The sequence below is a fragment of the Microchirus variegatus genome (assembly GCF_963457635.1).
Source record: "Microchirus variegatus genome assembly, chromosome: 10".
Taxonomy (NCBI): Eukaryota; Metazoa; Chordata; class Actinopteri; order Pleuronectiformes; family Soleidae; genus Microchirus; species Microchirus variegatus.
In genome coordinates, this window is record NC_139811.1 from 29401974 (window position 1) to 29425145 (window position 23172).

General features: G+C 38.4%; 1 protein-coding gene across 1 annotated transcript in view; it reads left to right on the top strand.

Moving 5' to 3' along the window:
- Positions 1-23172, top strand: part of LOC310933245 (junction plakoglobin-like) — a gene marked incomplete at both ends in the record, with an annotated part of 426266 nt that overhangs the window by 143074 nt on the left and 260020 nt on the right. The window contains one exon of the mRNA XM_083896680.1: positions 18850-19000. Within this exon, the coding sequence (XP_083752806.1) occupies positions 18850-19000 (151 nt within the window). The remainder of the gene's footprint in view (positions 1-18849; positions 19001-23172) is intronic.

Below are 23172 nucleotides of genomic sequence, written 5' to 3' on the forward strand. Positions count from 1 at the left end.
TGCCGCTGCTTTGCTGAAGTTAGAACATTTGGTCCATGTGCCCACTTCAGCTGTAGATGAATTTCTCGGGGAACTCAATCATTTGATATTTTCTGCCCCTGTGCCTTTATCTTGTGACACTGTGAGTGACATCTTTCGTCAGAGAAACCTCTCTGTTGATGAACATGTAATTAGAGAAACTGTTAATGCAATTTGTTCTGGTAATCCAGTGCAAAGGTCCATACAAAAAGGTGGCTCTCTAAGTACTTCCTATCTGCGTAAGCAGTATTACAAGAGTAACTTTGGGGTTATAGAGCCCGTTGAATACATTCTTGATGCTAAAAACAAACGCAGTTTCCAATATGTCCCATTATTGAAGTCCCTACAGCAGCTGTTAAGTAGAGGGGATATCATTTCAAAAGTTGTTGAGGGTCATCAAAGACAGGAAGGCACAAATTCTGGTGTGACACATCAGTACATATCCTCAAGGGACGGCTCTCTATTTAAGGAAAATTGTTTCTTTGCTGGGGAAAAGCCAAGAATCATCCTACATTTTTATGTTGATGATTTTGAAACTTGTAACCCACTTGGCACCTCACGAAAGAAGCATAAGCTTTGTGCTGTTTATTGGGTATTGGCTAACTTGCCCCCGGGGTCGCATTCTGCTTTGTCATCTATCTACTTGTCAGTATTGTGCAAAACCGATGATGTGAACACCTATGGTTATGATAAAATCTTTGAACCTCTTCTACAGGATCTAAAAGTTCTTGAGGAGCTTGGTGTTTATGTCCCACAGTTAGGTGAGTCACTTCAAGGTTCAGTATTCAGTGTAGTGGCTGACAACCTGGGAGCTCACAGTGTTGCAGGATTTATGCAGAGTTTTTCGGTGGAACACTATTGCAGATTTTGCACAGGAAGCAGCAGTGATATTCAACTGCATTCTGTTGCATCTGGTGCTTTTAGTCTGAGAACCAAGGAGCTACATCAGACCCATGTCAGACAAGTCAAAGATACAGGTACAAGTTGTTTTGGAGTGAAAAGGGAATGTGTCTTCACAAAATATCTGTCTCATTTTCATGTCATCTTTGGTTATCCTCCTGATCTTGCCCATGATGTATTTGAGGGTATAATCCCAGTAGAGCTTGCTCGTTGCTTGAAAGTGCTCATTTCAAACAAATACTTCACATTAGCTGATCTGAACACTGCTATTTTGACGTTTCCCTACAAATGGGCCGACAGGACAAACAAACCTCATGTTGTGTCACAGAGTTTCTCTAGCAGAAAAACAGTGGGTGGAAACGCCCATGAAAATTGGAGTTTGCTCAGGTTTTTGCCCTTTTTGGTGGGTTCACGGGTACCTGAGGATGAGCCTGCATGGCTCATCCTCATGGATCTGAAGGACATCACTGAGCTTGTTGTTGTTGGACAGTGGACGATGCGTTTTGAGGCTAAGCACAGCTTTTTTAAGCAAATCATCAGGCATACAAGCTGTTTCAAAAATGTGCCTCTTTCCTTAGCCTCAAAGCATCAAATGATGATCGCCTACCATTTGAGCTCTCCGTGTCTGAATAAGTCAGACCTAGAGGTTTCAGCTGTATCCACTCTACCGGTAGACTTACTCAGAGAGGAGATAGCCCAAGTCATCAGACAGAAATTCCCAGACACATCCGAGGTTCAACTTGCACAGTGTGTGACAACCAAGGGCATAACATATAGGAAGGGAATGATTCTGGCCCACAGAGCAACAGGTGGATTGCCTGAATTTAGTGAACTTGACCAAATCTGCATTTTGCATGACAGTGTGTTCTACATTGTCAATGAGCTCTGTGGTTGGTATAGAGAGCATTATAGAGCATTTGAACTCAGTCCATCCCCCACAAGAACATTCACACTCGTGGCACCCAGTGAACTCCTTGATACTTGTCCACTAGCTGACTACAAGATTGGATCAGCTCGCATGGTGACTTTGAAAAGACATATTGAAATAAAAGGTGGTGTGCAATAATTAAGGGGAGGGTTTATGACAATGTGTAACGTGTGTGTGCGTGCGTCATAATTTGTGTGATATGTAAGTCATTAAAAAGCTTTAAATTATAATTCATGGGGTTGCTATTTTAGTTAAAATGTTAGCGATTAAAAGGTCTTACATTTAAATTCATGGGGTCTTAATTTGTTCTAACCTAGCTTCAAAATTCTGTGCAGGGTGTCCTCAGGTCATTGTGCTAAACTGTCTGAAATTCAATTAAATAAATATTAGTTGACCATTCAAATTTTTTCCCACCATACTACTATATGTTATACTGGATTTGACATTTTATATTTTATATTTATATATTTATATTGATGTCTGATTAATATTCTTTGTGTTTCTGCAGAATAAAGGGCTTTGAAGATGGCCATGCCTGTCATCGTGAAGATCTTGCTGACTGATGGCAGCTGTCAGAGGCTGAGTCTTGCACATGGACTCCCTGAATCTCTTGAAGTCCTTATGGCTGAAGTCAAAATACAGTGTAACCTTCAGGGAAACATCAGACTTCAGTTTATGGACTCGTTGTTTGGGAATGACTTTATGAACCTAACTTCAGTTTCAGAAGTAGAGGACAGAGGGACTCTAAGAGTAATAGATTTGTCAATGCCCACAATGCAACATGAGAGCTTTACTCTGCTACCCCTCCAAGCATCAAGTTCTTGCTCAGCAAATGACTCATCACTGTCAGGTGACCTTGTGGATACAGATATACTGTCATCAAATGAGTCTACAAGCTCTCGGTCCTCCTGGCCAGCTTTGTTTCATGTACCTAAGTTCTCATATGATGCAGAATTAAAACTTCAGCAGGCAGGTTCAGTCTACATTAAAAATGGCACTGTACTCATTCCAGATCCCAAGTTGAAGTCAGCCATCCTTGATGGGTTAGTGCAGGAAATCGTGCAGTATAAAGTCTATGTTAGTGATAAGGAGATGGAACAAGTAGCCCAGCGTCTCATCAAGGAACATCCATGTCTCACTGAGAAGGGGTCCAGCACTGGATATGGTGGGTGGAAGACAAGTTTAAAATATAAACTATCCAACTACCGCACACAACTGAGAAAACTGGGATGCCCAGAAGTGACAGTGAACTCTTTAAAAAACAAACCTGATGGAAAGCGCAGCGCAGCTTTTGGCATCAAAAAGGCAAAAAGAGCAGAAGTAAATTTTTGCCCCACATACCCATCAGCTGAAACTGAGGAGAGTCTAGAAGCCATACGGAAAGCTTTACTCTTGGATGTAAAGAAGAGGAACAACCGAGAGGCTGTGAAGCTCAAGATGAAAAAGACTTTCGCATTTAGAAGACATGAGATTGTTCGTGATGCACCGATGGTGGATGATTTTATGTCAAGATGGCCTGCTTTGTTTGAAGTCAGTGAGGTAAGGCTGATCTCATGCTAGGTATTTTTTTTTTATCTTTGATTGACTGTTGAAAATACTGTTTTGTGTGCACTGGCACATTGCTATTATACCTAAAAGCACATCATGTGTCTGTGCTTCATTTCCCTCCTCGACTGTCCTACTCTGCTTTTATGTGTGATGGCGACATTATCCCTGCGTCCTCTGTGCTTTTTCAGATCAACGCTGAATTCAAGAGAATCACCACCGTTCCACTTCAGTCCAAGTTCTTGTCTCAGCTAGACCTCCAATCTAACGATCTAACAAGGCTGTTCCAAAGGAGAGGAGGACAGCTAGGGGAAAAGCTCAAAAGAGTCACTGCACAGATCGTTAATGTAAGTGATGCAGGCATCCTACAGTCCTAGAAATGTTGTTGTTAAGTTAAGGCACATGAGCTGAATTAAGACACTAATCTAGAAAATGTCCTTTTAGTGTGATGATGTAGATGCTGGACGAGAGTGGATCATCAAAGGAGTCTGTGTCTACATGGGCGAAGATCCAGATAACCTTCTACAGGAATATGTGGTATGTATATGAATCAGTGCTTCCCCTCTTAACGTATTCTCATTCTTGATCGCTTGCTTGTGCTGAAATTATTCATCAATTAAAATAATGTTCATTATAATTTTCATCATCAATGGCTTACTGTTTCATACAAAAAAATCTATACAGTGTTTCTGGTTGATGCTAAATGAACTTAAAGGTAGAATGAACGGTTCTCAAGATTTTTTGTCAAATTCAGCAAATATCTCATGGCCCGCCAGCTGTCTCATCTGTGTATGTGCTGAAAGAGAACCCTGTGTTCATACACAGCCATGGATCCATAAATGTGCAACAAAGTGGCTCGGACAGAAAAGTGGTTTCTCATGGAACAGATAATGCTTCCATTTTATTAAATGCTTATCTTTGCCTTGATTCTAACTTTCACCTTAACTATATCTATATTGTCACTGTTTTATGTTTATCACTTGCTTGATGGAGCTTGGTGAATTGTTTTGATTTGCCTAACTTTGGTTTACTTACCTTTTGTCTGTTTTGTACAGAGCCTGGATAACAACACTATCAATGAGGCCATTGAAGACACCTCTGTTGGTATCTATGTTGTCAAAGACCATGCTTCAAGTGATGAAGTAGAGGACATTGGCATTGTCATTGAAGGCATCAAGGTGTTAAAAGATCTTGATAATGTAGCATTAGCTGTTGCTATGCTGTTCGGACTGATGTATGTGCTCAACCTTAGCTACCCTGCTAACCTCCGCTACACTTTTGAGGTTATCCAAAAGATTTGGATGGAACTGGATGGAGGTAAGCTTTCCAACAAAGCACTTACTCTGAAAAACAGGCTCTCTCAGTAAACTGGTGACACTGATATCACTGCACCCTTTTTTTTTTTGGTGTTATTTCTCCACGACGAGTCGATGCAGTGTTTATTACTTTTTGTTTGCAAATCTACTTATTTGTCATCTATGTAAAATGGTTGTTCACAGGGTTAACTGTCATGGTTAAAAACATTTATGAACACTTGCTCTTAGTCGCCTAATATTTTGGCATATTTTGTTTACTGGTTTACAGTTAAAATAAACATTTTATTACTGTTTTGTTATTTTGTATTTGCTGTTTAGGATGCACTTGTGCAGTACTAGCTGTGTTTTGAATATACTGGTATTATAATGGTAACAGCTTTGTATTTGTGAAGTTACTGTATGTGTGAACAGTAGCTCTTACTTGCCCAATTCAGAGTGTGGCATACTTTTATTACTGTTATTTTGTAATTGCTGTTGAGGATGCACTTGTGCAGTACTAACTCTTCACAGTTTTTGTACCGTCTGTACTGCAGTAGGTGATCTGTGGTTTGTATTTTTGTTATTTTTGTTTTGAATATACTGGTATTATAATAGTAACGGCTTTGTATTTGTGAGGTTATTGTGTGTGAACAGTAGCTCTTATTTGTCCAATTCAGATTGTGGCATACTTTCATTACTGTTTTTATTTTGTATTTACTGTTGAGGATGCACTTGTGCAGTACTGTTCACAGTTTTTGGCTGTACTGCAAGTGATTTGGGGTACCAGTATTTTGAATCTACTGGTATTGTATTGCTTGCTATAGCTTTGTATTTTTATGCCAACGTTACTGTGTGATTTGCAAAGTTTATGGAGGAATACAGCACTTTTCTGAATGAAATCGGTTTCAATTTTTGTATTTGCACACAACACAAAACTAATGTCTACAGTGCATTTGGCTGGCTTTAACAAATTAAGTTACATTTAGAGACCTAAAATGGGTTGTAAGGAAATAATAAAATTGCTTTTAATTTACATAACACATTTAAATAATATTAGCATTAACAAATCAAGTTTGTTATATTTGAAAATCAGGTATCCTGAACATGATAAAATCACTTTCATAGTACTTAATTAATTGGTGTTGCAGTAGCTTAAAAAAATCGGTTAACTCAACTTGATTATTTTAAATACCTGAACATGATTGAAATATTTTGGTTTAACAAGTAATAATTCATTGAGAAAATGAAGGAAATTTTGTCAGTCATCCACATTCTTATTATGTGGGACCGATGTCCACATTAAAATCAAGTAAATCCAAAGGATTCTTTTTTTCAGTGTAGATATCCTGCAATTGCATATTGTAGACTATAAACCCACTGAATGTGTCTATAAGTGACTTTGTTAGGGTGATAATAACTTAGATATTTACCTGGTAATTACCAGGTATTTACTCAAAAATTATCACATATTTATCTGCTAGTTATCTAATATTTACCTGTAAATACCAACTAGTTACCTAGTATTTACAAGATATATACTGCAAACTACCATGTATTTCTCCAGGAATTATGATATTATTATAGATTATGTATTACCAATCAACCTGTGTAGTGACAGTGAGGGTAGTAATGACTCTGGTATTTAACTTGTAATTACCCAGAATTTACCCTGTAAGGAAGGTGGAACTGTACTGTAAAAGGGAGATTATAATCTTCTACCACCCATCACGGTGTGTAGTTTTGAGCATGGTACCTGACAAAAACTCCCATATCTCCCTGATAATTATCAGATAAATATCGGGATGATATTGGAGTTTTACAGAGTAGTTACCCTCTAAGGAAGGTGGAACTGTACTGTAAAAGGAAACGTGGTTTGTTTCAATGATATTACCATGTACTATACTGGTAATTGTAGATTATAATCCTTTACCACCTATCAGGGTGTGTAGTTTTGAACATGGTACTTGGCAAAAACTCCCATATCTCCCTGATAATTATCAGGTAAATATCGGGGTGATATTGGTTTTACAGAGTAGTTACCCTCTAAGGAAGGTGGAACTGTACTGTAAAAGGAAGTGCGGCTTGTTTCAATGATATTACCATGTTCATTACATAAAGATACAATGCATTTTGTTACTCCTTCACACAACCTGTGACAAATACGCAAAAACAGGTGAAATGTCAAAGAGACTAACTTTAATCCTCTTAATCTGCAAAACAGTGCACTTGAAGAGAGTAACTTAAATACTCTTAAAGTGCAAAACATAGCTTCCAAGTGTACTTATATTTCAAAACAAGTAGGACATGTTATCAAAAAGTACAAAAAGTGCAAAGTGCAGTTGCATCTTGTATGGAATCTAACACAAGTGTCCAGGTCAGAAGAGGTAGAAATAATCATAACAAAATAAAACTTTGCTGATCCAAAGTGCAAACTGACAATGCCTACTACAAAATAAAACAAGTAAGGCTGACAACATCCTAGTGGAAATGGCAGGGAGCGGCTAGTCAGCGGTTACTGAACAATATCAAACTCTAGGGGCAAAGACAAAAGATCTTTGGAGAAAAGAAACCAGGGTCCAACTACCGACTAAAAGGTTTTTGGATACAAGAAATTTGGTTGAATCCCCACCAGATAAAGCAAAAAGACAGTGCAGTAATACATTAAAATAAATGTTTTTTTTTGTTGTTGTTGTTTTTTTTAAAATGACATTAAAATTACTGCACTTTAGAACGTGATCCCTCACTTTGGCATTTTATATTTGATAGGGAGCAGCTCTGTGGCCTTCCTCCTTTTTTTGATTTTTTGCTGCAGGGGTTGGTTGGCATCTACAAATGCCTTGCATAATTTTGCGTAGTTTGCGAAAGTCTGTTTTTCTTTGAAGAGGGGCAGCTCCCCAAAATCTGCGCCCTCTGTGGCAAACATGACATCTGCAATGACCGCAGTCCCTGCAATGGTATTCCTGTCCACTCCGAGTTCTTCACAGGTGTTGGTCATGCTGCGGTTACGCCTGAAGACTTTTAGGACTGCTTTGTAGCGGTGGACAACATCCTCTGGGCTCAGAACTACAAAACAGATCATCAAAAGAAAATACAGATTAACACTGTGTAATAATTCCAAATATATGTATAATCCTGACATGACATGAAGATCAGGGGTTAACCCAGTCATCTTGTGTCTGCAGTGCACTACTCTTCTTCACTCCATGTTTAAATTGATACAGTTATGGATACTGTCTACATAGATGTTTTGTAATAGGACCAGCCTTGACTCTGGTGAATATAGCCTATATGGTTGTGTTTGATTGGAGGGGAGAGTGTTACCTTAGCATTATGCCACATCAAAAAAAAAAAATCAATACATGAGCATGCTACACTGAAATTATGATGGAAATGTGACTGCAGCATCTTGTTGTTCCAGAAGCAACAGAAATGTGAGCCATCTTTTTCCAGATGATGGGTTACCTCTCTTTCCAAATGATGAGGGATTTTTGGATTTGCTCTTCCTCCAGTCATCATCAGAGGAGTCTGAAGACCCATGTTTTTTGTGTTTCTTCTTACACTTCCTCTTCTGATCCTCATAGGAGTCAGAAGAGTCAGAGGAAACCCCAGTCCTCATTTTGCGTTGCCCTTAAATTTAGAAAAATAAAATGTTAGAAGTAAGCAAATCTATGAGTTTAGAGTTTTCATTATTATTTTCATTTACCATATGAAAAGAACAGCAGCATCACAAAAGCAGGCAAAACAGATAAGGGGGCTGGGGTACAGTACTTAAAAATGTGACATCACGTCACCCCACCATAATCAATATGAATATTTTTCGGATTTTGTTGTAGTTGTCGTAGGTAATTCTAAAAATATTTTGTGGGCAACCTTGGTCACCACAGTCGAAAAAATGGTTCTCTCTCCTGTAGTGCTGCATGCCGGACCTCGTAGAGACTCGCAGATGCCGTGGTCCATTCGGTTGAAAGGGTACAATCGTTGCAGTTGCAGAGATACGTCAGCCCTGCATCCAGAGAGATAGAAGACAGCGGGGATTTGGGGATTTCAAGTCACTGACTTAACACTCTTTCAGTGATTGCTGTCAGAATATAGAGCCATTTGTTTTAACATGAAACCATTGCTGGATGTTCCTTTAACTAATCAAGACTCCTTTAGATCGTATTTACAGCCTTCCATGTTGGATTTGGGGGGAACAGTATAGATACCTTTTGATGTTGTGTGGCCGACCTCTGCATGGAGAGCCTTCTCTCGGTTGAAGTCACGCTGCTCTTTTAGCAATCGGTTCTCCTCTTTCAAGAGACGGATTTCTTCCGTCAGGAGCTGGTTCTCCCCTTTTAATTTTTGAAAGTCACCCTTTAACTTTGCCATGGTAGGTGCCTTTATTGGTGCATTTTGTTGACTCTCTTCAACTACAAAAAGTGCAAAAAGATGTATTTAATACTTATTATGTTAAGATTATCATATTATTTCACCTTGTTCACTCCCAAATTTGTGTACAGTCATAAGCTGTTCTATTTCATTTACACTTCCAAGCTTTGTAGGTCCCTGAATACCCAGGTATGTGAACTACAATTAAGATAAAAATCATTAAGGGGGTTTAGCTCGTCTTTAAGAATAGAGTTCCTGACAGCCTGACACCATGCAAGACCAACAACAAAGATTGAATAAAAGCCGTTAACGCTTAAAATGGTTTATTTTACCATCATTGTCACACTCGATCAACATTGCAGGGTTCTCCTCTGGTGTGGTGTGCTGCTTTCTTTTGGTTTTGCGTGTGTTCGGCATGACTATAAGGGGTAAAGGAAATAAATTAAGATACATTTTTCAGAGAGTAAAACAACATTTGTAAACATTGTCAAGAGGATTTAATCAAAAAACCTCCACTTTTAAGTAGTAGTGAAAATAGCCAATCTTGTTCACTACGCATATCATATCACTACGTTCATCATCATAGGCTTAATGTAGCTCTAGAATGTAATAATATACATAGATAATAGTGTTCTATCATGGTAGTTCTCCCCATGGGAGAACCCCAGGGGTCCTTGAGGGGGTTCCAGTATGGGAGTCCCCAGCAAAATTAGTTAATATAGCATCAACATTAGTTTAAACACTAACACAGCTAAATTGGAATATTTTCTAAACATTTTAACAACACAGGTTTTGTATGGGGGTCACTGGAACAAACATTTTTCAGATAGGTATATGTATTGTAAATACTGTACTTATTTTCGGGATTTTTTTTTCTATTAAATGATTGTCTGTAAAATGATCAAATTAATGAATAAAATGGAGAGGAAAGCTGTATTATCATACTGTTGATACTCAATTATATTAGCAATAGCCTTCATTTTATTATTTAGAAATTCATATGGTTTTTTTTGCAATTATATTGTTTACATTTCACAGAATTGAATCTCATTACAATTGATCACCTGAACATTTGATTTAATGTAAATACTTCAATGATCATGTGGCTTGTAATGTAGCAGCTAAACCAGTGTGAATACAGACAGCTGATAAACGTAGAGAAGCTAAAGACAGACTGACAGCTCAGGACAATATAAATGCAGCATATACAAATTTATGGACTCAAACGGTTCAACCATGTGTGTGACACATCAGACAAATTCCGGTGTTAAAACGTAAACACACGACACATAACAAGTACTGAGAACATTATGTGAGAGTTAAGTCTGTCTTTCTCACCTTCAACCAGCAAACCATCGGCCGTCTCCACCACTTTCTGTCTGTCTATAGTATTTTCTACATGCGGTGCAGATCGCGCGTAATCTCTCTCTCTCTCTCTCTCTCTCTCTCTCTCTCTCTCTCTCTCTCTCTCTCTCTCTCTCTCTCTGTGTCTTTCTCTCTCTTCCTCACAAAGTTAATCAAGACTCTAAGAAGTACAATTTATCCAAAAAGTTCAAGTAAATGGAGAAAAAGGGGGTCGCATGTCTTTCTTACCAAGGTGGAGGTATTGCAGAAGATCCGTGGGTGGTGGTCCAACTCTCACTTGCATCCAAGTTTTTCTCCCCCTGCCCCCTCACGTTATTCCGTGTGCTACGTATCATGTGTCATTACGTATGCTCCGTTGAATGCCCGCGAAGAGCGCAACTTCATCGGAGATGCTAGTCTGTGCAATTTGAAACAGACTACTCTGGAAAGCGTAATATGACCTTGATAAGAAGATTACTTGAGCGGACAGCGCAAGTTACGTTGATAGGATGGCTCCAGGCGGAGAGGCTATTGGCAAAGAAAAAAGATGCCCTGTTTGCAACAACAAAATGAAATTCAAAAGATCGAACACAACCAAGGACAGCTATCGATGGTAAGGGATGAGCATCATTGCCACACATTATTATTATTATACATTGAAGTCATTGGCAAGTTGCATGTATTTTCCCCTTAAAAATTACCATATTGACAATCTAATGTTCTATCATAATGTATGTTACTCTTTCTAACTATCTTTACAGTGCATACTTGCTATGTTGAAGGAATGATTGAAATACTGTTTTTTGACAAGACTAAGAATAGTACAGCAAATACAGTTTAACAATTAATGTTAACCTCTTCAACACTAGAGGCCCTGTATATGGGTCCTGTTAAGGTTAGGGTTAATCCAGAAATTAATCTAGAGCAGAGGTTTTCAAAGTGGGTATTTTGCAAAGATTTTGCAAAAAGGTCTAAACATTTTACAAAAAGTTGCAAAATATCACACGTCAAAAGAATAGCAAAAACGTACAACAAAATTAAAAAATATAAAATGTTGATAGAAGTTCACATTTTTGGCAAAAGAAATTAGGCTAAAACAAAAAGGTCAAAAATGTTGCAAAAAAAGTCCGTTTTTTTTGCAAAAAAGTTTAGCACAAAAAGCCTGGGGCTTGTTTTAATTGTGGTCATGTATGTTATGTTACAGGAGCTGCAAAAAAAAAATCACAGGGGCAGGAGTATCACAAGGTCCTTCAGAGATGGCTCAATGTTCTCCCGGTCTCACATGTCATTATCATCATGGATGAAAACTATGCACAGGTTGCTCTCTCTCTCCCTCTCACTTCAATTCAAATGGCTATGTAGGCATGATGTTACACTATATATTTTGACAAGTTAAACATTTATGTCTTATGCTCTCTCTCAAGATGCATAAATGTGTTTTGTTACGTAATAATAATGCCCAGTGAGAGCTGATTAAATCAACATTGGCTTTTTTTTTATCTTAGTCAATTTAATTTTATCTTTAAGACTATTCCAATCAGGCTGACCTGATACTGTACATTCAGATACCACATGTATACTGTGTGTTTTAATATAAATAGCCAAATGCATACACACATATTGCATAGTCAATCAAAAAATCCAAGAAATCACACATGTTCATCCATCCCAACATGTGCAACATGCACAATGGCAATCTGGGGCACCAACAAAACTATAATTACCCCTCCCTGACTCCAAAACTCTCCCATCCTTGTTGCTAATACGTAGTTGTCCTCTATTTTTTACGTCAGTCTGTCACAGGGTTTGAGGAGAAGACGTGGATATGCTAGAGGATGGAGTATGTGGGAGCAGCAAATCACTGACTAGGGTGACTACATTCTACGTGAATTTTGCTGTGCAGCAGTCAGACGACTGGAGAGAAGAAGGGAAATGCGCATTGGAGGGAGAAGATCTTTCGTAGCGATAGATGAGAGCAAGTTCAGACACAAAAGAAAGGTAAGCTTGTATTTTGTTCATAAAATGTCAATTTCTGTTTTGTGTTGTACGGTGCAGTATTAAATAGCTGTACAAAGACAATAGGTTTTAAAGAAATGAAAGGGATAGTCCACACAAAAACATCTCTTATCTCTAAAATGTTAAACTTAGGGGTGGGACGAGATCTCGCAAAATTAATAGTCGTGAGAAAATAAATAAAAAAAATACATTTATGGGATAACTTTTGGACCCACTGTCTAAAACCTGGGTAGCATGTCAACAAATATTAAATACTGCATAAAGTTGCTGAAACGAACAACAATGTTTTTTGTGCAAGCCTGATCTTTAGTGTTTTCTTCTGGAAAACAACTGTGTGTAATGAAAATAAAAAATGTTGTCCCTGGATGATGGGATTGCTTGGAAGCTTTTTTTGGCCACTGGCAAAATTTCTATACTCGAAATTTCATTGTACATTCAATTTTACAATGACAATAAAGACACCTTACCTTTACCTTATCTATGTCTCAAACTATGCCATGCGGGGGTAGTGAATTTGGAGAAAAGGCCCTTGAAAGGTCCTTGAAATTGATGTGGGAACCCTGATCCAAAGGCCTATGCCAAATGGCGTCTCCATGGAAACATCTGACTAGATATATGTTTTTAATAAAAAGTAAAAGTGTTGGTTCATGAGCTAGCCCTATGAATTGGTCATATGCCAGACAGTATTAACATGATCCTGGAGGTTGATCAACAAGCACCAAAGTGATTGCGACTTGAACATTCTCAAATGATGCATTTAAGTAGGACTGACTTTAACCCTGTAAGACCCACGGTTGTTAAATTACAACGTTTACTTTAGCCATCCCTAAAAACAATCTGTTAAATGTTATCTGTTTTTTTACCACATGTACATAGTCATTGGGTCTTATTGTTCAGTCTAACAATGTTAGTAGATGTTACATTTGTTTATAAGTAAGTAAAATGTCTTTTATATTTTTTTGGATGTTATTACAATGTGTAGAGCATGTACATATTTAGTTATTGTGGAAAAGATTCGTCAAATTTCATTTAGAGCATGTTACATAATTGTTGTAATTTTACAACACTGGGTCTTGGTGGTAGCAAAAATAGCAGGCTTGTTTCAATGGGCACAGACAGGTTGTATTCCCTCCACAACACCACTGCCTGAAACAGAGTATTTTCTTGATACATGAACAGTATACATTACATACATTATACCATTGTGTTGTGTTCTGGTCAAATTTGACTGATTTAAAAGTTTTATGTCTAAAAAAATATATAGTTAATTTGATCAGACTGAGCTAAAATCCCATGTCTTTGTCCACAAAGAGGATATCAACAGACAATTCAGTTCTGGGAAAGGAGTAAATGTTCCTGAATGTGGGGTTTGGATGTAAGTGGGGGTTTGCATGTTTTTCTTTTAGTATGATAAGTAGAGACCATAGGCTCAGACAATTACATTTACATTTAGGGCATTTAGCAGATGCTTTAGTCCAAAGTGACTTACAATCAGCAGACAGTATTGTCTGCCTTGAAAACATTTCTACCCAGAGCACTTGGTCCACCACCCTATCTATTCCTTCAGATTATGTGCTACAATATAAAAAGCATATTTATACATGTTAATTCATTGTTTTTTTTTCTTCCCAGAATGCCAACAGCAAAGAGAGAGCCGTGATACAGTGTGCAGGATGTGATTGATATCATCCAAACTGGAGAGAGTGAAGTTGGAACTCAATGACACTGATGAGAGTGATGAAGACTCAGATGAAGATGTCTGTCAACAAGTGGACAAAGTAAACCAACCACCCATGGACTGTCCAGCTGATAATTACGTGGACATCGAGCCAAAAACACACAAACACATCATGCACCGTAACAGGTGTCACTGGCCTAAAAAAATATTTCATCAGTTGCAACATTATTTTTTCTGGTCTGGATTTCATCTTCAGACAAAGAAAGTCCAGCAACACAGACAGTGACATCATGAAGACTCTGAATGCACAGAAGAGACCATCCAAGAGATGTGCACACCTGCCATTGGATGTACACAAGGACATGAAGACAGGGAGAGGATGCTGCAATAAAGGATTCACCAACACACAAATGCAGCAAGTGTGATGTTCACCTTTGCTTCTCAGAGGAGAAGAACTGTTTTTAGGACTTTCACTAACAATGAAAGTTTGTCATAAAAAGAAAAAAGGAATGAAGAATGAAGAAGAAGCTTACTTAGCTCCATACATTTATGGAGCTAAGTAAGCAATCAAAATGGCAAATTAACCTTTAGTTATTGTGAATTGTTGTTCAGACAAAGTGAGTAAAAACACAGAAATTCTGCTACCACCAAAGCCCAAAAACGTACATAAACATTTTTTTTCCAAAAACTCTTTGATTTCTGCATCAAAGGCCTCCTACAACAACATCTGAAAGGTCAAAAAAAATTTTTTTTTAGGTTTTTCTTAATTTGGGTCTTACAGGGTTAAGCATGACATTTTGTTTATTTTCAGTATGGACTTGGACGATTTGGAAAGACCTGGCGACGTCGCTCGTGGGTCTTTGGGATGATGGAAGTCAGACGGTCCTGTAGACGCCCTGTTTTAAAACTGGTTGAAACTCGATCCAGGAGGACATTGCTCCCATATGTTAGACCTGGAAGTGAAATCATTAGTGATTGCTGGTGCTACAACCGGTTGTCCCATGACAGCTACATACACTACCAGGTAAATCACCAGAGGAATTTTGTCCACCCTGGGACTGGTGCCCATACGCAGCACATTGAACGGGAGTGGCGGACTTATAAGGAGGACATCTACAGGTACAGGGGGAACCTGACAGAGAAGGCCTTGAAGATGAACTTAAGGTTCATTGAGTGGAACCACTGGCTTGGGAAAGAGCATAGGAAGGGCATTCTTGGGCGTTTAGTTAAAGACATAAGAGCAATTTACAAAGTGTAACCAGTGATGAAGTACTGTACTGCATTGTGTTCACCTCTGTTGTCATCGTTTTCCGTTTGAATAAAACACTAGTTAAGTTTACTTTATTGATCCTGCGGGGAAATGTGTATATTCTTTATGGTGCAAAGGCTCAAAGGCTTTCTTCTTTCTTTATTGTACAGCTTCCACTTACTCTATACATTGTAGACTTTCCTGGTCTTACCTGGTAGATTGCAGAACATTTTCAAAAAGCAGATTTATTCCAAAGGATATTGTATGAACATGGTAATATCATTGAAACAAACCGCACTTCCTTTTACAGTACAGTTCCACCTTCCTTAGAGGGTAAATACTCTATAAAACTCTGATATCACACCCGATATTTACCTGCTAATTATCAGGGAGATATGGGAGTTTTTGCCAGGTACCATGTTCAAAACTACACACTGTGATGGGTGGTAGAAGATTATAATCTTCAATTACCAGGAAAGTACAAGGTAATATCATTGAAACAAACCACGCTTCCTTTTACAGTACAGTTCCACCTTCCTTACAGGGTAAATTCTGGGTAATTACAAGGTAAATACCAGAGTCATTACTACCCTCACTGTCACTACACAGGTTGATTGGTAATACAGATAAATATGTGATAATTTTTGAGTAAATACCTGGTGATTACCAGGTAAATATCTAAGTTATTATCACCCTAACAAAGTCACTTATAGACACATTCAGTGGGTTTATAGTCTACAATATGCAATTGCAGGATATCTACCAGGTAATTATTGGGTAAATACATGGTAGTTGTCAGGAAAATATCTTGTAAATACCAGGTAACTTGTTGTTATTTACAAGATAAATATCAGGTAAATATGTTTAACTACCGGATTTAAAATCTACAATATACAATTACTGCGTATCTACCAGGTAATTATTGGGTAAATGCCTGGTTGTAGTCAGAAAAATATCTAGTAAATACTGGGTAATTACCTGTAAGTACTTGGTAATTACAATGTAATTATATATAATTACACTGTTATTACTTAGTAAATACAGCTTATAACCAGGTAATTATCTGTTAATTACCGGACTGTAAAAGGAAGGGTTACCATTTCTTCTTATATGTGTCCAGCCATGGCAAAAGCGTTCACAAGTCTACTTTGGGACATTTGGAGTTATTTACAGATTCCGAAAGTGTGATTTCTAAGCTTTCCAACAATGTCAAACACATATCCATCTGATTGATGGATATCAGATGGATATCCATCATCTATCCATTTTTGAAGAAGATGTGGCCATTTGAATGTAGGCACTCCTCAAACTGCTTTAGGGAGAAATTCAGCCTGAAAGATTTCGACCTTCTTGAGGAGCCAGGCCAATAGCTGCTCATTTGCATCACATTAACATGGTCACAACCCCCCACCCAGTCTAGCTGTCAGTGACATCTGATGTCTATTAGCCCACAGGACAGAAACAGTGTAACAGTTTGAAAAAAAAAGGAATGAATGTAGTTCATGTCAATGTAGTGTTATTTGCTGTAAGTACTTCAGTGGACTGATAAGAATCAGAATTTACTTTATTGATCCCCAGAGGGAAATTCTTCTGTTACAAAAAGCACTTGAATAAAAATGAGAAACAAGAAAGGTGAAAGATAGATACATACTTCAAATATCAAATAAAATATATCTAAGTGTGTGAAGGAGAGTTCAATATTTTCCAGACCATGGACTATATTATCATCTTCAATACCAGTTCCTCCCCCACAATGTGGCTGTACCCACTCTGTCCATCACAGTTGATATGCGGACTAAATGGTGACATCACAAACGCACCCTCTTCTGCTTACTCTTCTGTGCTGTAACCTTTGGTGCTGGGCATGTGAAGTATTTTGCCTCATCAGAAAAGAAAGGCCTGATTTTTTCAAAAAGATACGTCTGCCTGTCCATGGTCAGTCCAGGTGGGGCCAGGATGGGAAGACTGTCAACAGGGGGCAGAACTCCTGGGTTGCGCAGTAGCTGAAACTCGATAGGCTCTGCGTCACTGTGAGTTTGAGCAAGCACCACACCTGGTCTGTTGGCATCAAAGCTGTGACAGAATAGAAGCACACAACAGGATATTTAAAACATGGCTCACTGTTCACATGGAACAAGCATAGCTAATAACAATGTAGCCAAACGGCGTTATGAAACGCACAGTGGATTATTAAAAGAAAACGTCCCTATGTGCGTCTGTATGTGACTTTGAATGAACACTAACATAACATAGATTCACAACGTTAATGAAAACTCACCCCATAAGAAACTGAAAGGTATTCCAGCAGACTTCAGTGCCTCCGATCAGATAAGAGGTCCAGGCATGCTTCCTTTTCGTCGCAGCTTTAAGTCTGTTCGCCTCCAAATGTCCAATTCGATAAGAGATAGAGCGGTGCTGGCGTCATTTCATCATCTCAGACAACTACTGTGTCTGTCCTGCTCTCTTTCAGCCGCGGAATAATCCATCTGTTTGTTGTTTTTGTGACGATGAAGTCTGCTAACAAGTTAGCATAAAGATCGCTAGCTTAAAATGCTAACAGTCTACACACCAGCAGTCTCTGTGCTTTCTCTGTCCTTGTGAAGAAGCTCAGACACAGCTGACTTATTGTCCTGTTCTCTTTGCCTTCCTTTGTCAAACAAAGCTTTGATGATGACTGCTTTGATGATAATCACGCTTTAATTTCGCACTGCACACATACACACACACACTGCATACATATGCGCTGGACATTCGACACACTCTCTCCCCCTCCCTCTCTCACTCTCTCTGAGTGAGAGCTGCATATCAATTAGCCATGTGTATTCTCCGTGATCGTCAGCTGATTGGCTGAAAAAACAACAAAAGCTCTGGAATGTGAGATCGCCACACCCAAACTAGGAGCGATTCACAGCGATAAAACAACCTTAATTCAAACACAAAGTTGATGGTTTTAAGACCGACAATACTGTGATTTGAAGCATGTAGTGGCTTCTTCAAAACTTCAACTTGTGTAATTTTGAAAAAAACGGAAATCCCTAATTTTGAAAAAAAAAAACGTTTTCCTGTTTTTCTCGTTTTGCGCTCGGCCGACTTGTTCCCGCTTGGTCCGTGGCGGGTCACATATGCTAACTTTTCCCCCTCATTTTTATTGTTACCTTTTTATCCAGAACATAAAAAAGAACAGAATGGCACTTTATTTACTGATATTACTCTCTCACTACAGTATGTATGCACATCAAACTTGATGATGTCCTGGAAATAGTGAAAAGATGAAGGTCCCCCTTGTGAGGACTATGACTACATGTTGGAGAGTTAAATAGCTAATTAAATGCTCGTCAGGGTTATCCTCATGTCTGCCTGCAGAGAACATACAATCACATGGAAAATGTGTAAATAATTACTGAGCATAGAGCATAGCAGTTACTTTGAAAAAAATGCATAGCCTGACACTGAGTGTTTTTTTGTGAAGTTTTAAGGTCTGAAAATGCTTGTACCTGTGTGTGTCCAGCTTCTGTATTCTTCCGTGGAGAATGTGAAGCGAGTGTCTGCGGGCGTCCTTTGTGAGCTGGCCCTGGACAAACAGTCTGCAGAGCTGATCGATGCTGAAGGAGCATCGGCACCACTCATGGAGCTGCTTCTCTCCAGCAATGAGGGCATAGGTAAGACACAAAATAATAATATATATATAATATATATATATTACAGCTGTCAGAAGATTACAATTTTTAATCAGATTAATCACAGGGTAGCTGTGGATTAATCACGATTAATCACAATTAATTACCATTCGTAAATATGCCAGAAAAATTCACAATTTTCTCTTTATATTGTTGTAGGAACGGAGAGATAAATAAAGTATGTGAAAATATAAATGTAAAGAACAATAAAATACTGTAAAAAACTTTGTAAAAAAACTTAAAAAAAATATACATTGCACTGTAAATAACTCACATTATAAACAAAATATAAAGTATAGAAGTTAAATAGTTAATTTGTTGATCTTGTGACGGCAACCGGACCGGACAGGGGGACGGGGAGTCGAAAGACGAGGGAAGGGAGAAGGTTATGGGGTCATTATACTGCCAAATTCCACGCAAATAAAAACATAATCAGTGTGCAGAAAAACGACGGTTGCGGTTTCTCTCTACACTCTCACTGTTTCTCTGTGCCTTCTGCTCGCTCGACTTTGCTGAATTTTGGCACTCTGGGGCACTTTGGTATTGAATAGATGCCCTGTAACCCCTCCCCTCTCTGATTGGTCACTTAAACACCAAGGTCAGAGCCAGTCCGAGGCAAAGTAGGACGGGCCAGCAGCAAACATTTTCCAATCCAACATGGCGGACATGTTGCGGCTGGGAGCAGAGAGTCCGTAAGTATGACAAATCCATCAAACAAAACAAATTAAACATTTCTTCTGTTTTAAAAGCCGTAGCGCTATTTATGTAATTGATAAGCACAAGTCACAAGACTGACCGCTGCATTTGCTGTTCACTGTCTGCTGTCCATAACCGCAGGCACCGTGAAACAGTAGTTTCGATCATGGCGTAACTTTCAAACTTTTGTTTTAAGTTAAACTTGAATTAATATAGATGTGGTGGTTTCATGTTTCACCACGTACACTGATTGTAGTTGGTGGCTTGAAAGAAATACGTTAATCCTTTTATTTTCTAACAAAATGATGCTTGGTTTATTCTCCTCAGATGAGCTCACCTCTTCACTCTGGCAAAGACAAACATTGCATTTGTCATTCCTAAAAGCTAAGTGTAATGTTATTATGTCTATAATGATAATTATAACTCTGAAAGGGGGCAGCAACATGTCATTTAAACCCCCGTGCTAAAACTACATCTTCCCCTTTTTTTCGCTGAATAGAACTATTTTGGAAAGAATGGACCTGCAAGAAAATGGAATGCATATACTATGTATATATTAGTTTGATGTCTGTTCAGTGTTTTACATTATATTTGGTTTATCATGGGCATTAATAATATACTTTTAAAATGTTCTTTCATTGTTGTTTTTGTTGACTGGATGAATCCTCTGTTTCAGGATTGCAAGTGTCAGGATAAGGAAGTCCAGTGCTGCAACTTTGCCATGGGATGTCCTCAGAGATGGAGGCAATGGAGTGCTTCTGTCCCAGCACCTCATCCATGAGGACAGACAGACCAGGGCAAAGTTGCAGCAGTGGGTAAAGAGGAGGACGGTGGGGTGGAGGAGAAGGAGGAGGATGAGGAGGACCCAAACAGACCAGGGGCTTCATGTACAAAGACTTGCGTGGATTTCCTACTAAAACTTGGTGTACACTAAAAAACCCAGAAACTGTCGTACGCACAAATAAATTCAGATGTATCAAAGTGTGCGTACACATGGATCCAAGCATGATTCTTTTGTACATCCCAAATCAACATGGAATTGAGCACACATGCAGAGGTGCCAAACTCCTCCCTGTCCACAGCCCTGTTTAAATATGCAAATCAATTTAAATAGGCCCTGAGATTCACCTCTTGATCAAATAACGCAATTAACAAAGGAAAGAAAAGGAATTTCACACAGTCTGAGCAAGAGATTCTAGTGAATGAATGAAAACGCGCAGGGAGATTTTGTTTGGTGCCCTGTCAACAGGGATAAATATGACAAAAAAAGACGTGAGTAGGAGCGTGTGTGTGAGTCTGTAAATGCTGTGGGAGCAGCACACACACACAGAGATTAAAAAGAAATGGTCAGATCTCACGGTAGAGGTGAAGCGGAGGGTTTCTGCTCACCGCTGAAGTGAAGTGACCACAGCAGGTCATACAATCAGCTGCTCACAATACACATCGCTCATGCGTAAAGATGGCAGGATATTAAACATAACTGACATTTCCAACTTTACGCCCGCTTTTACTGTCATGAATACTGAACACAGGGAGACAATCAGGGGCTTGTTAGAAAGCTCTGTAGCCCTTATTTCACCAGCAGAAAATAAAGAAAACCAAACATGATATTTGAATGCGCACATGCCCAAATGTGCATGGTGCTGGTTTACATACGGGACAATTAAAAGAATAAACTTTTTACCCACCCAGAAGCCACCCATCGCGCACCATGCTGTTAGTCACAATTAATTAGAACCAGATCATTTGCACATCACATATGATTTGAACATTGATGGAATGAAAATGTTTCCTATTAACGTACACTGTAAAAAAACGGTAAAAGCACTGGCAGCGAAGTTTCCAAACGGATACCGTAAAATTACAGGAAATAACCGTATCACAGAACTACATATAATAACTGTTAAAATACAGGACTAGATTTTACAGTAAAAATTAATTTAAATACAGTATATTATAGTTAATGAATGTCAATTATATTGTAAAATAACATGCATATTATGTCAAAACACATTAAGATCTATCTACAGTAATTTCATGTTAAAATACAATATTTCCCCATGTACAATAAGCTAAATGTCTGCAAATTGACGGTATTAATCTGTCATTTTAGAGAATTAGTACATTCAAAAAACAGCCATTGGACAGTGTAAAAACAAGCTAAATACTATACTGAATACTGAAATTATAATTTCTACGTTGAGATGCTTTTTTTCTTATCATAGCAACAACAAACCCAGTGAATGAGAGAAATAAAATGTTATTTTGTGACTAAATACAAAACTGCTTCTGAGCTCTGCAAGCAGTTCCTTGCAACTCATGGCTTGGTTTTTGCTCTAATATGCATTGTTAGCTGTGAGACCTTATATAGACAGGTGTTATGCCTTTCCAAATCATGTCAAATTAACTGAATCTACCGAATCAATGAGCAGAAACATCTCAAAGATAACCAACATAAATGGAAGCAACCTGAGCTATATGTCAAGTGTCATAATAAAGGGTCTGAAAACTTTTAATTTGTTATAAATTTGCAATTTTTTCTAAAATTCTCTTTTCACTTTGTCATTATGGGGTATGGAGTGTAGATTGATAAAATTAAAAATGAATTGCGAATGATTTTAGAAAAAGGCTGCAACATAACAATGTGAAAAACTGAAGGGATGTATCTATTTTACAAGCTAACCAGGGCCGTGCAGACACATCGCGCCAACGTGTTAAAAAGGGGCACACGGAGAAATATTACACCAATACCACGCACCAACATCATTTACAGCACAACCAAACCATATCATAGTTTATTATTACCCCTTACCTGATGTACGTGGAAAAGGACTATGATTCGTTTTTTATTTTGTGTGTGTCTGTGTGTGTACACACTCACTTTGACTGTGCAAGGTGAAGCGTCGAGGGGTGTCCGTTTTCTTAGCCAGATGCTCGTTCTACAGCAGGTACCATCAGTGCTAATGAAGAGAGAACCATGTCATTATTTTCAGGAGAGGGTTCATCAGGATTTTTTTGATTTGAAAGTATATTTCACATTAATCATCACTCACTTCAGTTTGGTAGAATTACAGCAGGACACGTCTGCCTTTTGATCCACAAGCCACTGAGCATTGCTAGCAAAGCTAACAATGTGCCACTTTTCGTACAAACTAAGAGAGACAGAAGAGTAGATATAAAGAATGATACATTTTCCCTTTAGAGATTCCACTCACATCCCTCCACTCCTGTCAACATATGTTCTTAAAAGAAAGATTTGCTCAAGTGAAAACATGAACAACATGTCAATCACAGATCCTGATAACGCTTCTCTTTCCAAAATAGATTCATGCAGTTATATACTGAGTTTTACATAAAAATCAATATCGGTCTTACCTTCTCCAGTTCGAAGTCTCCTTTTTTACAGGCATGACAAGCAGCTCCCGCACATATATGGGGAAACAGGAGAAAAACAGTCA